The 15,042-nt window shown below is 58.9% G+C and overlaps 2 protein-coding genes across 8 annotated transcripts in view; both read left to right on the plus strand.

Annotated features, from left to right (window-relative positions):
- Positions 1 to 12,214: 12,214 nt before the first annotated feature.
- LOC138750086 (basic salivary proline-rich protein 1-like) lies at positions 12,215 to 13,813 on the plus strand. The gene has a single exon (XM_069912209.1). It carries the CDS (start codon positions 12,215 to 12,217, stop codon positions 13,811 to 13,813), a length of 1,599 nt encoding a protein of 532 aa, XP_069768310.1.
- Positions 12,382 to 15,042, plus strand: part of syne3 (spectrin repeat containing, nuclear envelope family member 3) — a 161,128-nt gene continuing 158,467 nt past the window's right edge. For 6 of the 7 annotated variants that reach the window (XM_069912216.1, XM_069912212.1, XM_069912217.1 and 3 more), the window contains exon 1: positions 12,382 to 12,464. The gene's annotated coding sequence lies outside the window, so the exon portion shown is untranslated. Of the gene's footprint in view, positions 12,465 to 13,993; positions 14,054 to 15,042 lie in introns of those variants that run through there. The other variant, XM_069912213.1, reaches the window with a different exon arrangement.

Genomic DNA, 15,042 nt, shown 5'->3' on the forward strand with positions numbered 1-15,042 from the left:
GGGGTCGGGGGGGAACACAGGGTAGGGGTCAGGGGGGGGAACACAGGGTAGGGGTCGGGTGGGGGGGGAACACAGGGTAGGGGTCGGGGGGGGGAACAGGGTAGGGGTCGGGTGGGGGAGGGAACACAGGGTAGGGGTCGGGTGGGGGGGGGGAACACAGGGTAGGGGTCGGGGGGGGGGAACACAGGGTAGGGGTCGGGGGGGGGAACACAGGGTAGGGGTCGGGGGGGGGAACACAGGGTAGGGGTCGGGTGGGGGGGGGAACACAGGGTAGGGGTCGGGTGGGGGGGGGAACACAGGGTAGGGGTCGGGGGGGGAACACAGGGTAGGGGTCGGGTGGGGGGGGAACACAGGGTAGGGGTCGGGGGGGGGAACACAGGGTAGGGGTCGGGGGGGGAACACAGGGTAGGGGTCGGGGGGGAACACAGGGTAGGGGTCAGGGGGGGGAACACAGGGTAGGGGTCGGGTGGGGGGGGAACACAGGGTAGGGGTCGGGGGGGGAACACAGGGTAGGGGTCGGGGGGGGGAACAGGGTAGGCGTCGGGTGGGGGGAGGAACACAGGGTAGGGGTCGGGTGGGGGGGGGAACACAGGGTAGGGGTCGGGGGGGGGGAACACAGGGTAGGGGTCGTGTGGGGGGGGAACACAGGGTAGGGGTCGGGTGGGGGGGGAACACAGGGTAGGGGTCGGGGGGGGGGAACACAGGGTAGGGGTCGGTGGGGGGAACACAGGGTAGGGGTCGGGGGGGGGAACACGGTAGGGGTCGGGGGGGGAACACAGGGTAGGGGTCGGGGGGGGGAACACAGGGTAGGGGTCGGGTGGGGGGGGGAACACAGGGTAGGGGTCGGGGGGGGGAACACAGGGTAGGGGTCGGGGGGGGAACACAGGGTAGGGGTCGGGGGGGGAACACAGGGTAGGGGTCGGGGGGGGGAACACAGGGTAGGGGTCGGGTGGGGGGGGAACACAGGGTAGGGGTCGGGTGGGGGGGGAACACAGGGTAGGGGTCGGGTGGGGGGGGGAACACAGGGTAGGGGTCGGGTGGGGGGGGGAACACAGGGTAGGGGTCGGGTGGGGGGGGGAACACAGGGTAGGGGTCGGGGGGGGGAACACAGGGTAGGGGTCGGGTGGGGGGGAACACAGGGTAGGGGTCGGGTGGGGGGGGAACACAGGGTAGGGGTCGGGTGGGGGGGGGAACACAGGGTAGGGGTCGGGGGGGGGAACACAGGGTAGGGGTCGGGGGGGAACACAGGGTAGGGGTCGGGGGGGGAACACAGGGTAGGGGTCGGGTGGGGGGGGGAACACAGGGTAGGGGTCGGGGGGGGGAACACAGGGTAGGGGTCGGGGGGGGAACAGGGTAGGGGTCAGGGGGGGGAACACAGGGTAGGGGTCGGGTGGGGGGGGAACACAGGGTAGGGGTCGGGGGGGGGGACACAGGGTAGGGGTCGGGGGGGGGAACACAGGGTAGGGGTCGGGGGGGGAACAGGGTAGGGGTCGGGTGGGGGAACACAGGGTAGGGGTCGGGTGGGGGGGGGAACACAGGGTAGGGGTCGGGTGGGGGGGGAACACAGGGTAGGGGTCGGGTGGGGGGGAACACAGGGTAGGGGTCGGGGGGGGGAACACAGGGTAGGGGTCGGGGGGGGAACACAGGGTAGGGGTCGGGGGGGGAACACAGGGTAGGGGTCGGGGGGGGGAACACAGGGTAGGGGTCGGGGGGGGGGGAACACAGGGTAGGGGTCGGGGGGGGGAACACAGGGTAGGGGTCGGGGGGGGGGAACACAGGGTAGGGGTCGGGTGGGGGGGGAACACAGGGTAGGGGTCGGGTGGGGGGGGAACACAGGGTAGAGGTCGGGTGGGGGGGGAACACAGGGTAGGGGTCGGGTGGGGGGGGGAACACAGGGTAGGGGTCGGGGGGGGGAACACAGGGTAGGGGTCGGGGGGGGGAACACAGGGTAGGGGTCGGGGGGGGGAACACAGGGTAGGGGTCGGGTGGGGGGGGAACACAGGGTAGGGGTCGGGGGGGGAACACAGGGTAGGGGTCGGGGGGGGAACACAGGGTAGGGGTCGGGGGGGGAACACAGGGTAGGGGTCGGGTGGGGGGGGGAACACAGGGTAGGGGTCGGGGGGGGAACACAGGGTAGGGGTCGGGGGGGGAACACAGGGTAGGGGTCGGGGGGGGAACACAGGGTAGGGGTCGGGGGGGGAACACAGGGTAGGGTTCGGGTGGGGGGGGAACACAGGGTAGGGGTCGGGTGGGGGGGGAACACAGGGTAGGGGTCGGGTGGGGGGGAACACAGGGTAGGGGTCGGGTGGGGGGGAACACAGGGTAGGGGTCGGGGGGGGGAACACAGGGTAGGGGTCGGGGGGGAACAGGGTAGGGGTCGGGTGGGGGGGGGGAACACAGGGTAGGGGTCGGGTGGGGGGGGGAACACAGGGTAGGGGTCGGGTGGGGGGGGAACACAGGGTAGGGGTCGGGTGGGGGGGGGAACACAGGGTAGGTGTCGGGTGGGGGGGGGGGGAACACAGGGTAGGTGTCGGGTGGGGGGGGGAACACAGGGTAGGTGTCGGGTGGGGGGGGGAACACAGGGTAGGTGTCGGGTGGGGGGGGGAACACAGGGTAGGGGTCGGGTGGGGGGGGGAACACAGGGTAGGGGTCGGGTGGGGGGGGGAACACAGGGTAGGGGTCGGGGGGGGGAACACAGGGTAGGGGTCGGGTGGGGGGGGGAACACAGGGTAGGGGTCGGGTGGGGGGGGGAACACAGGGTAGGGGTCGGGGGGGGGAACAGGGTAGGGGTCGGGGGGGGGAACACAGGGTAGGGGTCGGGGGGGAACACAGGGTAGGGGTCGGGTGGGGGGGGAACACAGGGTAGGGGTCGGGGGGGGGAACACAGGGTAGGGGTCGGGGGGGGAACACAGGGTAGGGGTCGGGGGGGGGAACACAGGGTAGGGGTCGGGTGGGGGGGGAACACAGGGTAGGGGTCGGGTGGGGGGGGAACACAGGGTAGGGGTCGGGGGGGGGAACAGGGTAGGGGTCGGGTGGGGGGGGGAACACAGGGTAGGGGTCGGGTGGGGGGGGAACACAGGGTAGGGGTCGGGTGGGGGGGGGAACACAGGGTAGGGGTCGGGTGGGGGGGAACACGGGGTAGGGGTCGGGTGGGGGGGGGAACACGGGGTAGGGGTCGGGTGGGGGGGGAACACGGGGTAGGTGTCGGGTGGGGGGGGGGAACACGGGGTAGGTGTCGGGTGGGGGGGGGAACACGGGGTAGGGGTCGGGTGGGGGGGGGACACGGGGTAGGGGTCGGGTGGGGGGGGACACGGGGTAGGGGTCGGGGGGAACACGGGGTCGGGGGGGGACACGGGGTCGGGGGGGTACACGGGGCAGGGGTCGGGGGGGAACACGGGGCAGGGGTCGGGGGAACACGGGGCAGGGGTCGGGGGGGAACACGGGGCAGGGGTCGGGGGGGAACACGGGGTAGGGGTCGGGGGGGACACGGGGTAGGGGTCGGGGGTGACACGGGGTAGGGGTCGGGGTGGAACACGGGGTAGGGGTTGAGGTGGAACACGGGGTAGGGGTCGGGGGGAACACGGGGTAGGGGTCGGGTGGGGGGGGGGACACGGGGTAGGGGTCGGGGTGGAACACGGGGTAGGGGTCGGGTGGGGAACACGGGGCAGGGGACGGTGGGGGGGGAACACGGGGCAGGGGTCGGTGGGGGGGGAACGCGTGGTAGGGTTCGGTGGGGGGAACTCGGGGTAGGGGTCGGGGGGGAACACGGGGCAGGGGTCGGTGGGGGGGAACACGGGGTAGGGGTCGGGGGGAACGGGGTCGGGGGGGAACACGGGGTAGGGGTCGGGGGGGACACGGGGTAGGGGTTGGGGGGGGACACAGGCTAGGGGTCGGGGGGGGGACGGGGTAGGGGTCGGGGGGGGACACGGGGTAGGGGTCGGGGGGGAACACGGGGCAGGGGTCGGGGGGGAACACGGGGCAGGGGCCGGGGGGTAACACGGGGCAGGGGTCGGGGGGGATCACGGGGCAGGGGTCGGGGGGAACACGGGGCAGGGGTCGGGGGGAACACGCGGCAGGGGTCGGGGGGAACACGGGGCAGGGGTCGGGGGGGAACACGGGGCAGGGGTCGGGGGGGAACACGGGGCAGGGGTCGGGGGGGAACACGGGGCAGGGGTCGGGGGGAACACGGGGCAGGGGTCGGGGGAACACGGGGCAGGGGTCGGGGGGGGAACACGTGGCAGGGGTCGGGGGGGGAACGGGGCAGGGGTCGGGGGGGAACACGGGGCAGGGGTCGGGGGGGTGAACGGGGCAGGGGTCGGGGGTGAACACGGGGCAGGGGTCGGGGGGAACACGGGGCAGGGGTCGGTGGGGAACACGGGTCAGGGGGGAACACGGGTCGGGGGGACACGGGGCAGAGGTCGGGGGGAACACGGGGCAGGGGTCGGGGGGGAACACGGGGCAGGGGTCGGGGGGAACACGGGGCAGGGGTCGGGGGGGAACACGGGGCAGGGGTCGGGGGGAACACGGGGCAGGGGTCGGGGGGGAACACGGGGCAGGGGTCGGGGGGAACACGGGGCAGGGGTCGGGGGGAACACGGGGCAGGGGTCGGGGGGGAACACGTGGCAGGGGTCGGGGGGGGGAACGGGGCAGGGGTCGGGGGGGAACACGGGGCAGGGGTCGGGGGGGTGAACGGGGCAGGGGTCGGGGGTGAACACGGGGCAGGGGTCGGGGGGAACACGGGGCAGGGGTCGGGGGGAACACGGGTCAGGGGGGAACACGGGTCGGGGGGACACGGGGCAGAGGTCGGGGGGGAACACGGGGCAGGGGTCGGGGGGGAACACGGGGCAGGGGTCGGGGGGGAACACGGGGCAGGGGTCGGGGGGGATACGGGGCAGGGGTCGGGAGACACGGGGCAGAGGTCAGGGGGAAACATAGGGTAGGGGTCGGGGGGATACGGGGCAGGGGTCGGGAGGCAGGGTCGGGGGGAAACGGTAGGGGTCAGGGGAAACACGGGGCAGGGGTCGGGGGGGGATACGGGGCAGGGGTCGGGAGACACGGGGCAGAGCTCGGGGGAGACACACGGGGCAGGGGTCGGAGGGGGGGAAAACACGGGGCAGGGTTCGTGGGGGATACGGGGCAGGGGTCGGAGGAGGGAAAACACGGGTCGGGGGGGGAAACAGGGCAGGGGTTGGAGGAGGGAAAACACGGGGCAGGGGTCGGGGGGAAACACAGGGCAGGGGTGGTGAGAGGGGGAGATTGAGAAGAGATCGCAAGGATTGGGAATTCACTGAGGCAGCGTCTCCTGTTTGGAGTTAAGGAAGAAAGTGTGCAGCCTTGACAGTTTTATTGGATCATTTCACAGATTCACTTTTCTCTGGCAAAAACATTTCCTACTTATCTCTCTTAAATCGACAGCTCCTCCCTAAACCTCAACTGTCAGAGAAACAAACGAGCTGCTTCTCTGTTTTCTATTTCTTTCTTAATTTGGCTTCTGCCAGATCTCCTGTCATCCTTCTGAACCCCAATGAGTATTGTCCCAGTTTATCAACCTGTCCTGAAAAGATAACCCCTTCATTTCAAGAACTAACTGGTGAACCTTCTCTGCATGGCAAGTAAGCAGTACTCCAGGAATGGCCTCATCCCAGTGTCTTGGACTATGGCAGAACAACCACCCTTTTTGAAAATTCAATCCTTGCAATGAAGCCCATCATCCCATTTCCCTTCTTGAATACCTGCTGGAAAAAATAACTTTTTGCAATTCTTGCTGAAGTTCTCCCAGGACTCTGCACAACAGCATTCAGCATTTCTCCACCATTTAATGTACTGTTTTCCTTCCTTAAGTGGGTGACCTCACATTGTACTCCATTTGCCAGACCCTTGTCCACTCACTTATCAATATCTCTCTGCAGTCTCACACAATTTGCTTTTCCACTCAGTTTAGGGTCACTATCAAACTTAGATCAGCTACACTAGGTCCCCTCATCCAAATTATTCATGTATGGAATTTAATGCAGACAAGTGGTAGGATGACATTTTGCAAGGACTGAGCTTGATCAGGCACTGAGAAGTGAAGTGGAACATGTTTCTGGGAACACAGATATATAGTTCCCTGAATGTGTTGTCACATGTAGAACAGTCATAAAGAGGCCTTTTGTCACATTAGCCTTCATAAATCAAGGTATTGAATACAGGAGTTGGGATGTTTTGGCGAGGTTATTTAAGACATTGGTGAGGCCAAATTTGGAGAATTGTGTGTAGTTTTGGTCACTGAACAACAGGAAAGATATTAATAAGATAGAAAGAGTGCAGAGAAGATTTACTAGGATGTTGCCCAGACTTCAGGAACAGAGTTACAGGGAAAGGTTAAACAGGTTAGGACTTTATTCCCTGGAACGTAGAAGAATGACATCTTTCCTGTAGTTCGGTGACCAAAATTGCACACATTTCTCCAAATTTGGTCTCTCCTTTTCAAACCACACTGACCAGCCTAATTTATCTCGTGCATTCAAGTACACAGAAACTTTATCCTGAATATAGTAAAAGTCCTAAAAACTGGACTGCTTGGGGATTGGGTTGGATTTTCTGGATTCTCAGGAAGTTCTTTTAAAATTCAAAGTTAAGGATGAATAAAGAAGAGATAAACAGGTAAATTTTGATTTTTTGTTCACTACAGTAAAAAGCACAGGTAATCCTTGAAATGATGTTGAAAAATGAACGTTGTAAAAGAAAAATGCAATATACCAATGAATTTCTTTGCGATAAGATGACCTGTATTAAGCGTGGTCACTTGTTGCCGCTGTGCATCTGTGGCAATTGCACACACACACCTACACTAGCCGCTAAATTTAAATAGTTTTAGAATCCAGATTTTCAGATGGTTCCAATTTCTGGAATCTGATTTTTTCAACTTTTATATAATGACTCTCATTCTTCCTACTACTGAAGTGAAGCAAGTTGGCCTTTTGCTTTTCTCCCTTCTTCAAGAGTGGAGTGACATGCTTCTTATTTTAGCAATTGAACCACTGGTGGAGATAATAAGAAGGGATCCAGATATAAAGGGCTTCAAAGTCAGGCAAGAAGAACACAAAATTAGTCTATTCACTGATGATGTGTTATTGTACTTATCAGAACGGCTAAATATTTGGAAAAATTACAAGGAACACTAGAAAAATATGGAAGAATATCAGGCTACAAAATAATTATTGATAAAAGTGAGATAATACCATTAATAAATTCTGAATATGAAAGAGACCAAAAAGGAAGTAAATTTAAATGGAATAAAATATATTGGAATAGCAACTGACAATAACTTGCAAAATCTGTACAAACTCAATGATGTTCCTCTTCTTGGGAAGATAGAAAGAGACCTACAGAAATGGAGGGACTTACTGATTACTTTAGTGGGAAGGGTTAACTGCATCAAAATGAAAGTGATGCCAAGACTGCAATACCTTTTTCAATCACTGCCTATTCTGGTATGGACCGGGTGCTGGTCAGTGGGACTAGGAGGGTGGGGATTTGTTACGGCATGGACTAGTAGGGCCGAACTGGCCTGTTCTGTGCTGTAAGTGGTTATATGGTTATATGGTATAGTTTTGGAAAAAAAATTCAAAAAAAGAGTGGAATGAATTTGGCATTTTTCCAGTCCTCTGGAATCATTCCTTACTCCAGTGATTCTGGAAAGATCTCCAGCGATGCATTCACAATATCTTCAGCTGCATCTTTCAGATCCCTGGTGTTTCATCTCTCCAGTGAAGATAACATCCACCTTCAGCCCCTTGACCTTCCCAAGCACCTTCTCAGAAATAGAGGCTCCACTCACTCCTGCCGCCTGACTCTTTCAAATTTCTGGCATCTGTCTGGTCTTCCACAGTTAAGACAGACACAAAATACCCATCCAGTTCAACTGCCATTTCTTCGTTCTGCATTCCCCTTCTCCTGGGTCAATTTCCTGTGATCCGATGTCCACTCTTGCTTCTCTTTAACTCTTTATGCAGCTGATATATAAAGATCTTTTTGTTCTGGCTAGCTTAATTTTATTTGTCATCTTTCTCCCCTTAGTGCTTTATTTTGATGTTGGTTTTTAGAGCCACCCCAATGCTCTGACTTCCTATTAATTTCTGCAAGGGTTTTTTTGCTTTGATGCTATCTTTGACTTCCTGGGTCAGCCACGGTTGCTTCACCCTTCACAATGCTGCTGCTTGCTTGGGATGAATCGATCCTGCACCTTCCGATTATTCCCACAAACTCATGCTATTCCTGCTCCACTGTCTCCCTCCTTGGGCCCCCCTGCAACTGCCTTTGGCTAGCTCCTCTCTCCTTCGTTCAGTTGTAACCAACTCCTCTGACCTCATCGTCTCCCTCTCTGATTTCAGAGCAAGTTATATTGTGATCTTCGTCTTCTGAGGGTTCCTTTACCTTCAGCTCCTTAATCAAGTTTGGTTCATTGCACAGCCCCAAATCTAGAATTGACGTTTCCCCCGTGGGCATGACCAGGAGCTGCTCTAACAAGCCATCGTGTGGGCAATTATTCCCCAGTCTAACTTCATATCAAAGTCCCTCATGGCCACCGTAATGTTACCTTTTTTACATGGGTTTAACAATTTATTGTCATGGACAAGTCACAAAATTGATTGTTTTGTGGCGGCATCACAGGGCAAGCATTCAAAATAAATAAAAATAATGCATGAAAAGTCAAAGTAAGACAGTGCCTGTGATTCAATATCTGTGATTGTTCAGGAAACTGGTGGCAGCAAGGAAGAAGCTGGAGTAATTTTTTTCCTGTGCATTGGCACCTTCACACCAGACAGTGATGCAACCGGCCAGAATGTTCTCCTGTAGAATTTTCAAGAGTCTTTGGTGACATACTGGATCTCCTCAAACACCTCACAAAGTATGGCCACCAGCGAGCCTTCCTCATGATTGCATCAACACGGAGGCTCCGGGACAAGTCCTCAGAGATGTTGACACACAGGAATTTGAAATTCTTGACCCTCTCCACGACTGAGCCCTTGAAGAGGACTGGGTCGTGTTCCCCTGACTTCCTCCTGACATCCATGATCCTCTTCTGGGTTTTGCTAACGTTGAGCACAAGGTTGTTGGTGTGACTCAATGAGCTGATCTATCGCCCTCCTGCAAGCTTCCTCGTTGCCGTTTGTGATTCTGCCAACAACTGTGGTGTCATTGGCAAACTTGTAGATGGCCTTGGGATTGTGCCTGGCTACACAGTCAAGGGTGTTTGTGAAGTAGAGCTGAAGGCTAATCATACACCCTTGATGTTGAGAGTGTGTGCAAGTGTACTTTATCAAGCAAAGATACAGACCCAACATTTCGGGCTCAGCCCTTCATCAAGGAACAAGCAAAATATGGGTAGGTTCCCTATCTGGGCACTCTCTACTTTTTGCTCATACCTTGGTGAAGGGCTCAAGCCCGAAATGTTGGTTCTGTATCTTTAACATCGCTAGGATTCTACTAAATAGAATAATACCTAGTGTCGCCGAGAATATTCTCCCAGAATCACAGTGCGGCTTTCGCGCAAACAGAGGAACTACTGACATGGTCTTTGCCCTCAGACAGCTCCAAGAAAAGTGCAGAGAACTAAACAAAGGACTCTACATCACCTTTGTTGACTTCACCAAAGCCTTCGACACCGTGAGCAGGAAAGGGCTTTGGCAAATACTAGAGCGCATCGGATGTCCCCCAAAGTTCCTCAACATGATTATCCAACTGCACGAAAACCAACAAGGTCGGGTCAGATACAGCAATGAGCTCTCTGAACCCTTCTCCATTAACAATGGCGTGAAGCAAGGCTGTGTTCTCGCACCAACCCTCTTTTCAATCTTCTTCAGCATGATGCTGAACCAAGCCATGAAAGACCCCAACAATGAAGACGCTGTTTACATCCAGTACCGCACGGGTGGCAGTCTCTTCAATCTGAGGCGCCTGCAAGCTCACACCAAGACACAAGAGAAACTTGTCTGCGAACTACTCTTTGCAGATGATGCCGCTTTAGTTGCCCATTCAGAGCCAGCTCTTCAGCGCTTGATGTCCTGCTTTGCGGAAACTGCCAAAGTGTTTGGCCTGGAAGTCAGCCTGAAGAAAACTGAGGTCCTCCATCAGCCAGCTCCCCACCATGACTACCAGCCCCCCCATATCTCCATCGGGCACACAAAACTCAAAACGGTCAACCAGTTTACCTATCTCGGCTGCACCATTTCATCAGATGCAAGGATCGACAATGAGATAGACAACAGACTCGCCAAGGCAAATAGCGCCTTTGGAAGATTACACAAAAGAGTCTGGAAAAACAACCAACTGAAAATCCTCACAAAGATAAGCGTATACAGAGCCGTTGTCATACCCACACTCCTGTTCGGCTCCGAATCATGGGTCCTCTACCGGCATCACCTACGGCTCCTAGAATGCTTCCACCAGCGTTGTCTCCGCTCCATCCTCAACATCCATTGGAGCGCTTTCATCCCTAACGTCGAAGAACTCGAGATGGCAGAGGTCGACAGCATCGAGTCCACACTGCTGAAGATCCAGCTGCGCTGGGTGGGTCACGTCTCCAGAATGGAGGACCATCGCCTTCCCAAGATCGTGTTATATGGCGAGCTCTCCACTGGCCACCGTGACAGAGGTGCACCAAAGAAAAGGTACAAGGACTGCCTAAAGAAATCTCTTGGTGCCTGCCACATTGACCACCGCCAGTGGGCTGATATCGCCTCAAACCGTGCATCTTGGCGCCTCACAGTTTGGCGGGCAGCAACCTCCTTTGAAGAAGACCGCAGAGCCCACCTCACTGACAAAAGGCAAAGGAGGAAAAACCCAACATCCAACCAACCAATTTTCCCCTGCAGCTGCTGCAACCGTGTCTGCCTGTCCCGCATCGGACTTGTCAGCCACAAACGAGCCTGCAGCTGACGTGGACTTTTACCCCCTCCATAAATCTTCGTCCGTGAAGCCAAGCCAAAGAATGAAGGACACTGTTTGGCCTGCTGAGTTTCTCCAGCATCGTGTTTTTACTTCAACCATGGTGTTTGCAGACTTTTGAGTATTACTTTCATCAGTGAGCCTGCATTCATTGCATCCACACCATGGTTCTGAATCAATCAGCAAATAAAGCTTAAAACGAGCTGGTGCACAAGAGTCACAGATCTGAGAAATCTTATGGAATTTTCGAGGAGGTTACCAAGAAAGTTAACAAGAACGGCTGTGGATGTTTTTTCCATGGACTTTTGACAAGGTCCCTCATGGGAGGTTAGTTGGGAAGGTCCAGACGCTGCGCATTCATGGTGAAGTAGTGAACTGGATTCGACAATGGCTGGATGAGAGAAGCCAGAGGGTAATGGTGGATAATTGCCTCTCAGACTGGAGGCCTGTGACTCATGGTGTGCCTCAGGGGTCGGTGCTGGGACCAGCATTATTTGTCATCTACGTCAGTGATCTGGATGGAAATATGGAAAACTGGATCAACAAGTTTGCAGATGACACTAAGATTAGAGGCAATGAGATCAGTGATGAAGACTTTCAAAGCTTGCAGAGGGATCTGGACCAGCTGAGAAAATGGGCTGAAAAATGGCAGATAAAATTTAATGCAGACAAGTGTGAGGAAGGACAAACCAAGAAAGGTGAATAGTAGGGCATTGAGGAGTGAGGTAGAATGGAGGGATCTGGGAATATAGATACATAATTCCCTGAAAGTGGCGTCACAGGTGGACAGGGTTACAGAGAGAGCTTTTGGCATATTGGCCTTCATAAATCAAAGTATTGAGTCCAGGAGTTGGGATGTTATGTTAAAGTTATACAAGATATTGGTGAGGCCAAATGTGGACTATTCTGTGCCATTTTGGTCACCGAATGACAGAAAGGAGATTAATAAGATAGAAAGAGTGCAGAAAAGATTTACTAGGATGTTGCCCAGATTCCAGGAACTGAGTTACAGGGAAAGGTTAGGACTTTATTCCCTGGAGCGTAGAAGAATGAGGGGAGATTTGATGGAGGTGTTTAAAATTCTGAGGGGAATAGACAGAGTAAATGTAGGTCGGCTTTTTCCACTGAGGGTGGGTGAGACACAAACTGGAGGACAGGGGTTAAGGGGAAAAGTTTAGGGGGAACTTCTTCACAGAGAGAGTGAGGTGGGGGTGGGGACCGAGACCAGGTGGGGAAATGAGGGCTCGATTTGACACTGAAGGAGAGTTTGGACGGGACAGGGATGGAGGGAAATGGACTGGGCGCAAGACCCACGACCGCTCCCTCCCTCGCCCCGCCCCTCGACTCGGCCCCGCCCCTGGACCCGGCCCCGCCCCTCGGCTCGACCCCGCCCCTCGGCTCGGCCCCGCCCCTGGACCCGCCCCCGCCCCTGGACCCGGCCCCGCCCCTCGACTGTCGCCGTGTTGGAACCGGAAATGATGCTGATGGTCCGGCGGCGGGAAGGGAAGGGGAGCCGGCGGCATCGGAGCTGGGTAAGGCCGCGACGGGATCGGCTGGTGGAGGAGGAGGGAGCCGGGGACGGATTTGGTGGCGGGCGGGGGGCGAGCGAGCGCCGAGGCTGAGCGGATGCAGGGAGGCCCGGGCGGGGCGGGTGGGTTCACGGCAGCCCCCTCATTTCACCGCTTACCCCCTCCCCTCCCAACACCCCCCCCCGTGCCCTCCCCCACCCTGGTTCCTACCCCCGCTCCCAGTAACTACCCCCCACCACCCATACCCCCCCAGCTCCTTCCCCCCTCCCAGCAACTACCTCCAACCCCCCGGCTCCCCGCAACCCCCCGGCTCCCCGCAACCCCCCGGCTCCCCGCAACCCCCCGGCTCCCCGCAACCCCCCGGCTCCCCGCAGCCCCCCGGCTCCCCGCAACCCCCCGGCACCCCGCAACCCCCCGGCACCCCGCAACCCCCCGGCTCCCCGCAACCCCCCGGCACCCCGCAACCCCCCGGCTCCCCGCAACCCCCCGGCTCCCCGCAACCCCCCGGCTCCCCGCAACCCCCCGGCTCCCCGCAACCCCCCGGCACCCCGCAGCCCCCCGGCTCCCCGCAACCCCCCGGCTCCCCGCAACCCCCCGGCTCCCCGCAACCCCCCGGCTCCCCGCAACCCCCCGGCTCCCCGCAACCCCCCGGCTCCCCGCAGCCCCCCGGCACCCCGCAGCCCCCCGGCTCCCCGCAACCCCCCGGCACCCCGCAACCCCCCGGCACCCCGCAACCCCCCGGCTCCCCGCAACCCCCCGGCACCCCGCAACCCCCCGGCACCCCGCAGCCCCCCGGCACCCCGCAGCCCCCCGGCTCCCCGCAGCCCCCCGGCTCCCCGCAGCCCCCCGGCTCCCCGCAGCCCCCCGGCTCCCCGCAGCCCCCCGGCTCCCCGCAGCCCCCCGGCTCCCCGCAGCCCCCCGGCTCCCCGCAGCCCCCCGGCTCCCCGCAGCCCCCCGGCTCCCCGCAGCCCCCCGGCTCCCCGCAGCCCCCCGGCTCCCCGCAGCCCCCCGGCTCCCCGCAGCCCCCCGGCTCCCCGCAGCCCCCCGGCTCCCCGCAGCCCCCCGGCTCCCCGCAGCCCCCCGGCTCCCCGCAGCCCCCCGGCTCCCCGCAGCCCCCCGGCTCCCCGCAGCCCCCCGGCTCCCCGCAGCCCCCCGGCTCCCCGCAGCCCCCCGGCTCCCCGCAGCCCCCCGGCTCCCCGCAGCCCCCCGGCTCCCCGCAACCCCCCGGCTCCCCGCAACCCCCCGGCTCCCCGCAACCCCCATTGCTCTTCCCCCCTGCACCCATGCAATTTCAGCATGAACTGCGGGAGGAGGTGGAAGAGTGGGCGGGAAGAATGTCTGTGAGACACTGATCTTGGCAAAAGGTGGGTGGGGGCAGATGCAGCCATCAGTGTGTTGACACTGAAATTGGCAGAGATGTGGAGGCTGGTGGGGTTGACATTGGGACTGAGGGGAATCTGACCTTGTCCTGCCTGGTGAGGTGGCCAGTAGGAGATGCTGATGACAGTCGGATGGATGGAATGCACTTGTTATTGAAGAAAGGTGGCATCAAGGTGGAGGCTGACAAACTGGGAGAAAGCAGTTGATCCAAGGTGATGGCGATTAGTATAATCCAGGAACCTATGGGAGTCGATGGGCTTGGAAGAGATGTCTGTTAATAGTTTGTCCTGAGATTGAGACAGGGAAATGAAGCAAAGAGAGGTATCAAAAACCATCCAGGTGTATGAGAATGTGGAGTTGGCCCTTTGAATCACAATTTTGTGTTATCCCTTGTAGTCGCACACCCTTCAACGCATGATATTGTGCTGACCAGTGTTAACCAACTCCACAACAATCTAATCCTTCTCTACCTCACACGTATAACTCTCTATTTCTTACATCCATATCAGAATCAACATTTCTTCTCATGAATGTTACGAAATTCACTGCATGTGTTGATGTAGAACACTACAGCATGGTCCAGGCCTTTTGGCACTCGATGTTGTGCTGACCCATATTCTTTTTCTTGGCTTCGCGGATGAAGATTTATGGAGGGGTAGGTCCACATCTGCTGCAGGCTTGTTGGTGACTGACAAGTCCGATGTGGGACAGGCAGACACGGTTGCAGCTGTTGCAAGGGAAAATTGGTTGGTTGGGGTTGGGTGTTGGGTTTTTCCTCCTTTGTCTTTTGTCAGTGAGATGGGGTCTGCGGTCTTCTTCAAAGGAAGTTGCTGCCCACCGAACTGTGAGGCGCCAAGATGCACGGTTTGAGGTGATATCAGCCCACTGGCGGTGGGTCAATGTGGCAGGCACCAAGAGATTTCTTTAGGCAGTCCTTGTACCTCTTCTTTGGTGCACCTCTGTCACGGTGGCCAGTGGAGAGCTCGCCATATAACACGATCTTGGGAAGGCGTGGTCCTTCATTCTGGAGACGTGACCCACCCAGCGCAGTTGGGTCTTCAGCAGCATGGATTCGATGCTTGGTAACTCTGCCAGCTCGAGTACTTCGATGTTGGTGATGAAGTCATTCCAATGAATGTTGAGGATGGAGCGGAGACAGCGCTGATGGAAGCGTTCTAGGAGCCGTAGGTGATGCTGGTAG

This window comes from Narcine bancroftii (genome assembly GCF_036971445.1).
Source record: "Narcine bancroftii isolate sNarBan1 chromosome 2 unlocalized genomic scaffold, sNarBan1.hap1 SUPER_2_unloc_2, whole genome shotgun sequence".
NCBI classification, from domain to species: domain Eukaryota; kingdom Metazoa; phylum Chordata; class Chondrichthyes; order Torpediniformes; family Narcinidae; genus Narcine; species Narcine bancroftii.